Raw genomic sequence first — 13,143 nt, 5'->3', positions numbered from 1 at the left:
TGGTCAGAGGAGACCTTGACAGTCTTCTCTCTCCTGGCTTTTCCCAACCCTGGCAGGCCATTAAGGAATGTGTTACCTATTGTCTCACCCATGTGTCCACCTCTCCATCTTGTCCAGTGCCTTCTCCTGGTTCTGCACCAGCAGGAGGAAAGACCTTAGATTGCCCTGCTGTGGATGTTGGCAGGACTTCACTACTGTTGCTACAAGGCTGAGCAGGTAAGGTGCAGAAACCATTTCCCTGACCTTCACAAGGCTACTGCTACACAGGCCAGGCAAAAATAGATCCATTGTACTTTGTCAGGGCAGACAGGGCTTGGAAAGGCACCTGGTAAACGCATCCAGCAACCTGTGCTGGCTGATGAGCAGAGACCAGCTGTCAAACATGGAAAGGCCAAGCTGCTACTATTGGAACTGGAGTTTTGGGAAGAGACAAAGCAGGAGTTGGAGTGAAAAATTAAGTAGGTAGTGCTAAACTTGAAAGGAAAATGAGACTGGGAAACACCCGTGTCAGCCAACTTCACAGTGTGGAAATATATCCATTTCAATGTAGTCCAGTGGTCGAGTTTCCACTCAAAATTTTTTGGTTTTAACACAAGTGGTTTTGTTTTCAAACACAAAACATAGGCCCTGCTGGTTCTGTGCTATGTGCTCAAACGACAGTATCTCTTTTGCAACAACTCTTAGACTTCAGTATACTCGTGGCAGGTTATTTGCATTTGCACAGTCCAAACTCTTAGAAAATTTATTAAATATATTAAAGTTTGGTCAGACAAGTGTGCATTAGCAGGCATGAAAACAAGGAGGAACATTTACAGTCAGAATTCACTCATTGTCTTTAACTTCATCCACAGGAACCATTATTTTGAGATGAACTACTGATGATGGAGTGTAAAATATGAAAGAAATGTAGTTTAAATTAGGAAGCCAACTTGGGAAACATTCTGTAGGTTCAATGCTTATGCCAGTTTCAAAGCCTATTCCTGATGAATATAACTGGGATAATTTTCACTGACTGCAAGTATAATTCTATGAGCTCTTCTGGCAGTGAAATAATATAGTTGTTTGTTGTGGGTTTTTCCCAAAAGTTAAAATTATCTGGATCACTTCACTGATCCACGTGACACCACGGTTCTTTGTCTGAGAGCACTATGGAGAACAAGGCATTGTCCCACAAAGCTGGAAGAATGGATCGACTTCTTGATGTGACACTGATGCTACAGAAGATTTTGTGGGGAATACTTTCTTAGTAGCAGGAACATTTTAGAGCCTCTTCTTCAAATTGCATTGTGAATTTTTTTTGTACTATTTTCTCCATTACTTTAGTCAAGTGAGATCTCCACTGAGAATTTCATCATCTCATAATGAAAATCATGCTGAAGTCCCATCACATCTACTTAAATTACTTCTGTTAATGTGTCACTGTGCATGAAAAAGAGAATCTGACTATTGTGTTCAAAAATACTCCCTGAACTCAGTGCAAATGTCACAGTTGAATACAGTGGAATGCAAATGCAAGTATGTCTTCCTGAGGATTTTCTTCCTGGAGCATATCTAGGAGACAGCACTGAAATGCTGTCTTGTCACTCAAGGTGCTTGTCAAACTCGTGCACCCATACAAAATACTTAATTCCCAGGGTTTTTTAATTTAACACTCTTGTTAGATGTTGCTTTTTTTACCCCAAAATTAGCACACTGAACCTCACTGCCTCAAAAACTCTTCCTAAATACATTTAATGATGCCTTGTTTTTCTCTTCTGGTTCAAGTACATGTCACAAAATTAGCATCAGAACTCTTTTTCAAGCCTAGAAAACCCCCTCACAAGTCTGAACACAAGTTACTTGCTTCTTTCCTAACAGAGCATAACAAACAACATATTTTTTGAAAATAAACGAATCAATTTCCTGAATGACTCAAAGGATGACAAGTAACTTCCCTTCATTTTTTAGCACATAACCATCTCACTGAATCCTACATAGTTTAGTTTTTCCTTTAAAGAGCTTTATTCGGTGGTACAATTGATCTTGAAAAACTTAAGTTCATATATTCTCAGAAAGTGCAAAAGTCAACTCATCTACAGAATAACTTAGTGTTTACATTTAACCTTAGAAGAACTCTTTTTATTACATTTGCCTATTTCACTGCCATTTCCTCTGTTCTTAATATAGAAAGTCATGTAAATTTACTCTGCAGTAGTTCACAACTGTGGAACGTACATTTGCAACAATAAATGGAAATACTTTTCTTATCCAACAGAAGAAAGACTAACAAATAAGATTTTGCTGTTATTCCTGCCCCATCCTTCTAAAACCACAAAATTCCAGAAGCAAAATCCAATCCACAACACAAATCTTCACAATTCAGTGTCCAATAATAATCTAATCCAGTCTCTAACCATAGTGTCTCTCACTTTAGTCTAAACAGTGAAATCTCTAATGCTTTCACTAAAACACATTTTCAGTCCTATCATCCATATGTATTTCCCAAAAACACAGTGGAAGAAGTTTTTGTCACTTGGGTTCTACTGATTGAAAAAAGTAGAAGATAACTTCATAGCCTGGCACTAAGTGAAATGTTACCAGAAAAGTACATACTTCATCATTTTCAAAAACATTTAAGTATGTAAATGGTAAGAACAGTTTAGCTCTCAAAACCCCTAGAAAAATAAATACTGGCACTTTTAGAAAACACCTGCCACTTTGTGGGAAGTGTCTGGGTTATTTCTCTAGCAGTAGCTCCACCTTCATCTTTGATTTTCCAATGGCAAAATTCTGGTTACAGAGTGAAAGAAAAATTCCTTTTGGGGTTGTTCCTCAGGTAGCCTTCATTAGCCAAACTACGTGGCTGTTCAGTTTGCTCCCTGGCGAAACCCTAGGATGAAGGAGAACTGAAGTAATCAGAAATGAGCTCAGACACCTCATGAACAGCTTATTGGAAGGGATTACACTGCAGGTCTGCAAAGGACCAAATCCACAGGCTGCTCATATCTCTTGCCAACCAACTTTCTTGTCTGGGGAACTGGTATTGCCAGGAGGTTCAAAGCATGGCAGTTTGGTTCTCTGGATGTCCAGCAGACAGTTCTGCTGCTGAGTGAAATACACTGTATTAGTTCAGAAGAACCCATGGTGGAGCAGTTCCATCTGGTTTCTCTGTTGTCACAGGCAAATTCACAAAAAAAGTTTAGTTAAAAGCATTCCCATAACATAACTTCCTTGCTATCCATTGCTATCCTTGCTATCTTTTCCCCACCATTTCACACAGAACACAAATATTCCTGTCTCCTTATCAGCACCCCACCACCTCCCCTTAATTCAAGCAGAGTTAACTTGAAAATATATTTGGGCAAACATTACTACAAGATCCAGCTATTAAAAAAATAATCAGGAAATGTGTTTGTTCAACCACTATCAACAGCCACAAAAACCTTAAGCATCCAGATGTTGATACTTGAAGACGGTGATGCTTTAGCGGTCCAAGTGATTTGCTTTTACCTGCATCACAGTGCCTCAGAGGGCACAATCAGTTCCTATATTCAAGCCGAATGCACAACCCTGACTTCTTCTCATAAAGATTCAACTCAGAGAAAACTGTATTCTGTATTAGCCGTTGCATATCAGAGTGAGGGTAGCGCTATCCACAGCATGTATTAACACAAGCTTTGGTACACATGGGAAGAAAAAGCAGCTCATCATAAATGGATTCCTACAATGAAACAGAAATGTTCTTTGGAGTTACTTGGCAGAGGTAATAGGAAATAAGGCAAGACTGGGTGCTAGGGATGTTTGTTGATGGAAGACAAATGCCACAGAGGTGGCCAAAAGGCTGTGGAAAGTTACTAGAAAAAAGAGTAGCTCATTAGCAGACTGACTGGGGAACAGGGCCCTGTAGAAGTTAGTGGATCCAGAGGAGAGCCACAAAAATGGTCAGAGGGCTTAAGCCCCTCTCCTATGAAGACAGACAGAGTTGGGGTTGTTCAGCCTAGAGAAGGCTCTGAGGAGAGCTTCTAGAGGCCTTCTAATAATTAAAGGAGGCTTACAAGAAAAGTGGAGAAAGGCATCAGAGCCTGTAGTGACAGGATGAGGGGAAATGGCTTGAAACTGCAAGAGGGCAGATTTAGATTGGACACGAGGATGAAACAGTTGGAGTCCATGATCCTAGAGGTCTTTTCTCTAGGTCTTTTCCAACCTTAATGATTCTGTGAAGTTCTATATGATAAGAGTAGTGGGCACTGGAACAGGTTGTCCAGAGAAGTTGTGGATGTCCCATCCCTGGAAGTGTTCAAGGCCAGGCTGGACAGGGCTTTCAGCAGTCTGGTCTAGTGGGAGGTGTCCCTGTTCATGGCAGGGGTTGGATCTACATGGTATTTAAGATGCCTTCCAACCCAAACCATTCTGTGATTCTAAGTACCAAGAAAGGTTAAGTCTTCAAAACAGAGGCAAGATAGAGCCTGGAGTAAAATTTCTTGGGAAAGAGACTCTAAATGCTTGTTTCCAGCTCTCATAATTAGTAAACTCATTGTATTATCCAAACTTTATGTTTTACCAGTGCATTTTACCACTGCATCTCCGCAGTGTATCAGTGGGTAATTAATTTACTTCATGATAAAAACATTTCAGAATTTAAACATGGAAAGAATGGGAATTAGTTTTTCATTTGGGATAATGTTCTGAGTTATCTACACATCCACACAAATGCCACCTTCATTTATAATAGAAGCTGCTTTACACTTTTTAAATTATCATTGAGAAATCAGTTCTGAAATAGACCAAAACCGGTGCTTATTTCAGAGTTGTAAACATTAATAAATCCATTATTTATCCAGTAGTATTTAAAACTGAGATAACTTTACTTTAACATCTGAAGTCTGTTTCTTTCAAATGAAAAAATGCTTTGTTCAACCATACTGTAACTTTCAACCTAAAACTGATCCATAATGAATCTAATACTAATTTCCAAATATCCATTATTGCATTGTATGACATGAAGATCCATGATTTGGGTTCATTACAATACATATTTCCATACAGCATTTTAAAAACCAAAGCACTGGTAAATTAAATTTTACAATAAATTAATTCTCAAATGCATAGGCCAGAAAGTAGTAAGCATGGAAACAAAAGGTTAATTGCAACAAAGATGAGCAAACAGCAAGATATTGCAGCTACCACAAATCCCAGAGACTGAATATAACTGAGAGTACTGCACTGTGTAATAAAAATGTAAAAGATCCACAAACTATCTGTAATCATATACAGTGTTCTAGGTCTATACAACAAGCCATATAAAACACTAACGAAGTAATAGGATATTGCAATTGTTTTCTATAATAGAAAGTTACAATTTATTTTTAAAAATACATCCAAAATAGAGTTTTCCAACTTAGCCAGGTTTCAAGACATTTAAAGTGATTTTTGTTTTATACAACAGCAAGACAACTACAGTGACGCTGTATTGCTTACACTGAAACTGATGTACTAGCAAACCACAAAGGCTGAACAAAATGAACAGACTGACTTTCACTGACCCTGAAGATCACATGACAAGAAGAAATGTATGGACAGATAGGTTTGTAACTACAGAAAGTATTTCAATGAAGGTACTCTTGAAAAAAGTTTAGAATATAACAATTATTTGCACTAGGAACTTTAGTAGTATCAAACAAACGACCTAAACTCACATACACATGTGCAACATACAGTTTCAAAAATATTTGAACTAGTAAGCTTAGTATGTGTAACAGTAATATCATTGTTAAATTATAGGATTCTAAAATGTATAAAATTGTTTTTCCTTTCATGTGATTTATATTAAAATGATCTTTCTTGCTCTCAACATCTAAAATTTTAAAGCTGTTGAAACTAAACTTCTCCTTTAATTGGCAAACAGTTTTTGGTTGGTAAATGTCACAGTTTGGTTAAATCCTGACTGGCTCAAAACTGTCAAGGCTTTTAAAGACCATAAAGTTGACAAGTAATTTAAAGTTGAAATCACAAAAACAATGAAATATTTTAACACCCATGGTGGAGTAAGCTTCAATACTCACATTTTTGTTATTGTATTGACAGTGGTACTGACAGAACACAGTAATATTAGCCAGTCTGTCATTCAGTACCAAGCAATATTCATTCACAAGACTATAAATGACAATAAATCACACAGGTGGTAATGTGAGATCATGTAATCATAAAAAATAACTGTTAGAAACACTAAGGGTCTCAGTTGAAGGTAACTTGATATATTTCATTTAACTTAGAAGCAGTTATCTTATAGTAACCAAAACAACAAAACCAGAACTTCATGGTTTGGTTTTTTCATGAGCTGTTGCATTGTTCTTAGATGCCTGTAATGGTTAACATGGATGAATATTGTAAAACCATGTTGATTCCTGTATTTGCCTGATTTAAAGCTCCTATTCCTGAGAAAACCCCATTATGCCTCATTCCTTATCAAAAGGATGAATTTATAGTTTAAGAATGATTAATGAAATAATTTGAAATAATTAACAAAGATCATGCTGAGCAAAGTGAGTAACACTGAAACAGCAAACTCCTGTACGGGATGCATCTCTCAGATCATCATAAAGACAGAACAGATTACTTGGCAGGCAGCACAGATCAGCTGCACTCCACCTTTTCATCAATCTTGAAAATTTATTATTATAAAAATGTTAAACTTTTTGGGGTAAAAAGGTCACTTACCAGTAGCCACAGCTGCTTGCTATGTGTGGTATGTATGCACTTTGGCTCTTTAGAGGTCCAAATGTCAGAGGTATCCAAGATCATAAAACACAGGGGTTTTTTGGCCCTCACAATACAAACACCTGAATTTAAACAACCTGATGTGAAACATGACCAAGGTTTCTGTGCTTATAAGTTAACACAGCCTAAGCACATAGTCTTGACCCATTAATCCAGCAGTCCATGGTAGTTGCAGTCCATGTGTAACTGAAGTTAACTTGCATTCAAACAGACTATGGCACAAAGAGGAAACAAGGACAGGAGTCCTGAGAAAATCACGTTCTGAGGACAGCCCCTCCAAAACAGTGCTCCAATTAAAATTTTAAAAAAAGGGAAAAAAAAAAAAGACACATACTAGCTATGGAAAGGCAGCTAAATACCCATCAAAGATTTCAAAAACCTTGCTAGGGCATGCAGAGATGTGGTAGGGAATGCAAAGATTCAGACAGAACTAAAATTGGACAAAGATGTCAAGAATAACAAGAAAGGTTTCTACAGATATGTGAGTAGTAAGCAGAAGCACAGGGAAGACACAGAGCCATTGCCTAACTAGGCAGGGAAACCACTCACTAGTCATGCTGGTAAGGCAGAGGTTCTCAGTATCTTTACATCCACCTTTACCAGCATAGCTGGACCACAGAACACCGGATCAAGTATCTACAACAATGAATGTGTCAACCCACCAGAAGGTGAACAGCTGGTCTGCAGCCTCAGAAATCCACGGGCTCAGAAGAAATCCACCCTAGAATATTAAGGGAAACAGCTGATACCGGTGCAAGGTCACTCTCTTTAAGAAGCCTTGACAATCTTGATATAATAGACACTTCTTGTGCTGAGAGCAATCAATCACTGCAAGATGCGATTGGACACGGTACTAGATAGTTTCTTCTGGGGTCCTGTTCCTATGCAAGGTTAGAATGAAAGATCTTTCAAGGTCCCTCCAAGCAATAAAGATGGGATTCTTTGTTGCTAAAAATTTACATCTGTAGATACACTGATATTTTCTCAGCTGTTTCCAAAGCTAGACAGTACCACTTGAGAGGCTGCATCAGCTGAACATTTTGGTCAGCTGTAAACGAAGAACTGCATATCACACCTGAGGCTCAAGCTATGGAGTGAAAAATTTCTTCAAGGATGCAAGAGAGATTTGCACAGTGTACTGCATTACAAAGGAAAGCAGGTTTTTATTTCCATCTTACTATTACCTGGGTTTCATAAATCTGGAGAATATAAAGAGTAAAACTCTTCCAAGAGTAGGGGAATGCCTGGAAAACTACCTCAAATATATTCAGGAGTAATATGTTGTCAGTTTCCTTTAAACTTTTAATGTAGAGAACTGTAAATCTCCTGTGCCTGCTAGGACCAGAAGTGGGTTAGGGATAGCAAGGGACTAGAAAGCAGTCAGAATTTCTGAGGAGAGCTGAAGAATGACCGACCTCCCACCTGCAACTCAGTCCTACAGATCAAAAATGGGCCTCTAACCCATTCAGAGAGAACAAGCACAGCAGGTTGGCAGCAAGTCCTTCATACTTCCATAAACTCTGCTGAGATGCACACCTCCTGAGGCACAGGATAATCATCTTCACACACCACTCCAGGAAACACAGATAAAGAATTTGAACCCTACAATCTTCAAAAGGTGTAACATGAGAAGAGCTTAGCTGCCATGGCCAGTTCCAACACAGAAAGTTGTCTTCAGCAAGCCAGAAAGTGCCATGGCACAGCAAAGGCCCACACACGTTGTTCCATGCCATCAGGGGTCCTCAACACTAAGTGCTTTGATCTGTGGGATTAGATATGACCAACTGTGCAGTATGGTCCTCCACAACATTCTTCTTTCTGAACTGGAGAGATGGATTTGAAGGGTGCACTGTTAGATGAATAAGAAAAGCAGATGGATAGTCACAACCAGAGGCTGGCTCAGGTTCAATGGCTCAGAATGCCTAGGGACATCAGTGACATAGATGGAGAGATCAGTGCAGCCTCAGCAGATTTGCTGATGACACCAAGCTGAGTGGTGTGGTTGACACACCTGAAGGATGGGATGCCATCCAGAGGGACCTGGACAAGCTGGAGAAATGGGTCTGTGGGAATCTCATGAGGTTACACAAGACCAAGTGCAAGGTGCTGCACCTGGGTCAGGGCAGTCCCTGGTACCAATCCAGGCTGGGGGATGAACAGATGGAGAGCAGCCCTGGGAGAAGGACTTGGGGTGCAGGTGGTGAGAGGCTGGACACGAGCCAGCCATGGGCACTCCCAGCCCAGAACACCAAACGTGTCCTGGGCTGCATCCAAAGCAGCGTGGGCAGCAGGGCCAGGGAGGGGATTCTGCCCCTCTGCTCTGCTCTGCTGAGACCCCACCTGCAGGGCTGCATCAGCTCTGGGGTCCCAGCACAGGAGGGACATGGAGCTGCTGGAGAGAGTCCAGAGGAGGAACACCAAGATGATCAGAGGGATGGAGCACCTCTCCTGTGAAGAAAGGCTGAGAGAATTGGGATTGTTCAACCTGGAGAAGGCTTAGGGTGACCTAACTGCAGACTTCCAGTACCTGAAGGGAACCCAGAAAAAAGATGGAGAGGGACTTTTTAATTAAAAAGAACAGGTAGTGACAGGGGGAATGGCTTCCAACTGAAAGAGAGCAGGTTTAGGTAAGATATTGGCAAGAAATTCTTCACTGTGAGGATGGTGAGGGACTGGAACAGGTTGTCCAGAGAAGCTGTGAATGCCCCATTCCTGGAAGCATTCAAGACAAGGTTGAGTGGGGCTCTGAGCAACTGGTCTAGTGGAAGCTGTCCCCATCCACACATGGCTGAACTAGATGATCTTTAAGGCCTCTTTCAACCCCAACCATCATCTGATTCTGTGGTTCTATGATACAGTCTCCAATTATGGAGCTTTGGTAGAGGAAGATCCAAGCAGCTCAGTTAGTAGAATTGAGAAGAACACAGAAATTCAGTGTCAGAGGCAGTTCTCAGGTTTTTTGTCTGGTGACAATCCTCAGGTGCTGAGAAAAACTCCAGAACTCAAGGACTTCAGAACCCAAGCCTCATCTAGTAGTCTCTTGGTATTACAGTGGCCTTGGAACTGCCACTGCAGAGTGGGCAAAAGCCTCCATTTAATCTGACCTTCCAGCTAAGCAATGTCTGGTGCAACCATGTATTTCTTGATTGGGTGAGGCTCTTCCTCACTCAGTTTTGCCAGAGAAAGAAAGGCATCATACTAAATAGAACTCAGCTTTGACCCAAGATTCAGAAAATCCTAAATGTTAATGTCTGAAGAAGACCATCACTTTCACTGGGACACTTCTCTCATTTTAAGCAACAGGAAATTCCAGGGATGTGTAACTTTCTGTTGCAAAAGGAAGCAAGAAACAACTGTCAGTGGTACTTGTCAAGTGAGTCCCATCCTCAAGACAGAAGAACATTTAAACTCATCCTTAGGTGGAGCTATGGAGTATGATTCAGACAACATGTATAGAGTACCTAGATCCATTTCTAATGAGGAAAGGAAAAGCAGCAGAGGCTATGCACCCAATATGGAAGGACACTGGATTTGACAAACTCAAATTTGAAAAGTAATCATACAGGACTGGTTAGAAAAGAGAATTACATGACCAAGGGCTAGCCATAACAAAAAATAAAGACGTGGACAAAAATTAAGAGGCATCTAGAATGCCTCCATCACTGAACACTGATTATGAGGGAGGGAGAGGTAGGGTGAAAGCTCTGAGACCAGAAAAATCAGGAATATGCTGCCTTTGAATGCCTGCAGTATACACTTCTCTGTTAGTTTTTCACAGTATAGAACAGCTGATGTCTACCACATTATTGCTACAATACAGTATTCTGCTGCATCTGCAAAACAGCCACTACTGACTCTTTGCTGCTTCTCTTGTGATCAACTGCATCAATGTTTACATCAGAATATTTTAAAATGTGAATGCCCTCTACTTTCCCTGCACTTGTAATGGTATCCAGTGTTTAATTCAGCAAGAAACAATCTCTCTTCAAAACAACGGCCAAAACTAAATTGGGTCTTGTCTGCATGGAAACTGGACATTTCAGGATCTTTTGATTATGTATTTGCGATTTGATACACGTAAAAGAACTAGTAGCAAAACAATGAAAACAAAACTCAGAGAGGAAAGTTAATTTATTTGTCTAAAACATCAAACTAAATTGAGATACCTTAGTTCAGTCAAAGCATCTTCAATTTCCTCATAAGCCTGAGCTTCATAAACAAATATTCCAAGTCCGTCTACCTACAAAAATAGGATGGACAATTCTTGACTTTCTTCAGATATCAAGATAATTTACAAGTCCTTGAAGACAGACGAAGAACAGCAAGTGATCCTACATCCTACTACACTCCACCATGTTTCCCAAGTGTACTGGAAAGGAGGAATATGAGCCTTCTTTGGAAAGGTGCATTGGAAGTCTTATGACCATCTCTTGGAGACAGGGTATGCATTTACATCACCATGATTGCCATGGTACAGAATCCTGGACTGCTACTTTTACATGCCATGACCTATGATCTGAGAGTTGTAGTCTGCTGTCTCCATTCGCAGAATGTATGGGATGATGCTGTCAATCTGAACATTTCCAATTAGTCCTGCGAAGAACAGCTCTTCAGTGATGGCAGCACTCATCAGCCTAAGAGCAGGCAATCGGAGAAGAAGTCTAGATAGTCTGGAAAATAAGTTTGATGAAATGTATTACTTAGCAGATCACAGATTTTGGTGTTGTTCTCCATGATGTTATTAGTAAAAGAAGAGAGAAATCTGACAAGGGACACTACTGGTCAAAGTTTGCTACATCTAGTTCTTGAAAGGCTTAAATATTTTAATCAGTACAGCATTAAATTTATGTTTAGTCATGTCTGGAACAGTACAGAAAATGTGTGAATGCCTACCAACTACACGTACTATGTGTGTTTGGATTTAAGACTAATTGAGGAAATACTCCAAATAGATGAAATTCAAATTAAATGCTACTAATATTTATTTCTGAGAGTTAATTTTAGAAATTAATGAGATGAAAAATACTACTCATAATATGTATTAACACATGCATAATATTTGAAGTGTTCTAAAGGTAATTTCTTAACTTTAGGGCAGTAAGAAGAAAATGTATGTATCTGTTACATGGAAAACTGTACAAATCAGTGACTCTGAAAAAAGAATCAGTCAAGTAAGCACCTAAGTTTACAGACCTGTAAGTATCATCTGGATACGCCTTTGTTACGTAGTCTTGGAACTCCATGTAAGCTTTTTCTTGAAATTTCTCAATCTGTACCACATTTTCTAGACCTGGGTGATCTGAAAAAAAACCCCTCCTCTTCGTTATACCTGTTCTACAGAAAATGAACTAAAATCCATATAGACTATCCAGTTGTCAACATACTGAAATCATCATGTAGTAGCTGCAGCAACTTCAGTTTTAGTGGTAAACACTACTTTACCTCCTTATATTTCTCTTTTACATTTATATTTTACTTGATTTTCCATAAATATGATCAGACATTTCAAATAAATTCAGTGCTTGCAATGTTTACGTTAATCTTGATGATACAACTGTTCTCTGTGTAACAGTAAAACAAGATTGTTTCAACACACTGACATTTTCTGCAACACTGGATGCACAGATATAGGTGAAAAGTGAAGGATAAAATTAAGATCAGTGGAAGAAGCAGAATAAAAAGCTGTAAACTGTTTCCTAAGACATGCAGAAAACAGCATTGAATCATAGAATATGCTGCATTTGACCCATCAGTATCATCAAGTCCAACTCCTGGGCCTGCACAGGACATGCCAAGAATCATACCATGTGCCTGAGAGTGTTGTCCAAATGCTTTTTGAATTCAGATAGGTTTGTATGTAACAGAATGTTCTGTTTCAACTATTTGGTATAAAAATTTCAAATGTGCTAATCATGATTTTTAGCAGTGATTTGAACTTAATTGAAATGTAAGTGTTGCTAAAATGAGAGGACATCAACCTAACTGCCAAGTCACTCTTGGAAATTATTATCCAGTAATTCTGAACTCTCTACGTGGTCTGTAATTTTATTATCCATCTGTCTGAATATAAAAATTTTATTTTCACACCAGCACGACAAATCACGTCAATGAAGAGTTAGAGTTGATGTGCAAAATGCATCACTTCATGCTGCTGCTTTTAGAGCCATGTCAGGAACACAGCAAGAAATCAACTTCTGGAAACAGTAGTTTGAGGACCACTGCTTGTACACTTGCAGCCATTCAGAAAGATGTCAAGTCTTCTTGGCACACCCTGTACACTAATCTCTTTGCCCAAGGCTGTCTTGTGGCAATCAAACAGCTGGCTTGGCACAGCTGAATCACCTAAATGTGAGAGTAAAAAATTCTTGAAGACAGAGGAAGTACTCG

General features: G+C 39.4%; 1 protein-coding gene across 6 annotated transcripts in view; it reads right to left on the bottom strand.

Annotated features, from left to right (window-relative positions):
• Positions 1-10,859: 10,859 nt before the first annotated feature.
• LOC131591417 (nuclear receptor subfamily 2 group C member 1-like) overlaps positions 10,860-13,143 on the bottom strand; it is a 45,747-nt gene continuing 43,463 nt past the window's right edge. For all 6 annotated transcript variants that reach the window (XM_058862089.1, XM_058862095.1, XM_058862093.1 and 3 more), the window contains 2 exons: positions 11,950-12,055; positions 10,860-11,426 (listed from right to left, as the gene is read on the bottom strand). In XM_058862089.1, the coding sequence (XP_058718072.1) occupies positions 11,252-11,426; positions 11,950-12,055 (281 nt within the window). In that variant the 3' untranslated portion in view covers positions 10,860-11,251. The remainder of the gene's footprint in view (positions 11,427-11,949; positions 12,056-13,143) is intronic.

Source organism: Poecile atricapillus, chromosome W (assembly GCF_030490865.1).
Source record: "Poecile atricapillus isolate bPoeAtr1 chromosome W, bPoeAtr1.hap1, whole genome shotgun sequence".
Lineage (NCBI taxonomy): Eukaryota > Metazoa > Chordata > Aves > Passeriformes > Paridae > Poecile > Poecile atricapillus.
This window is presented reverse-complemented; position numbering and strand designations above follow the sequence as displayed.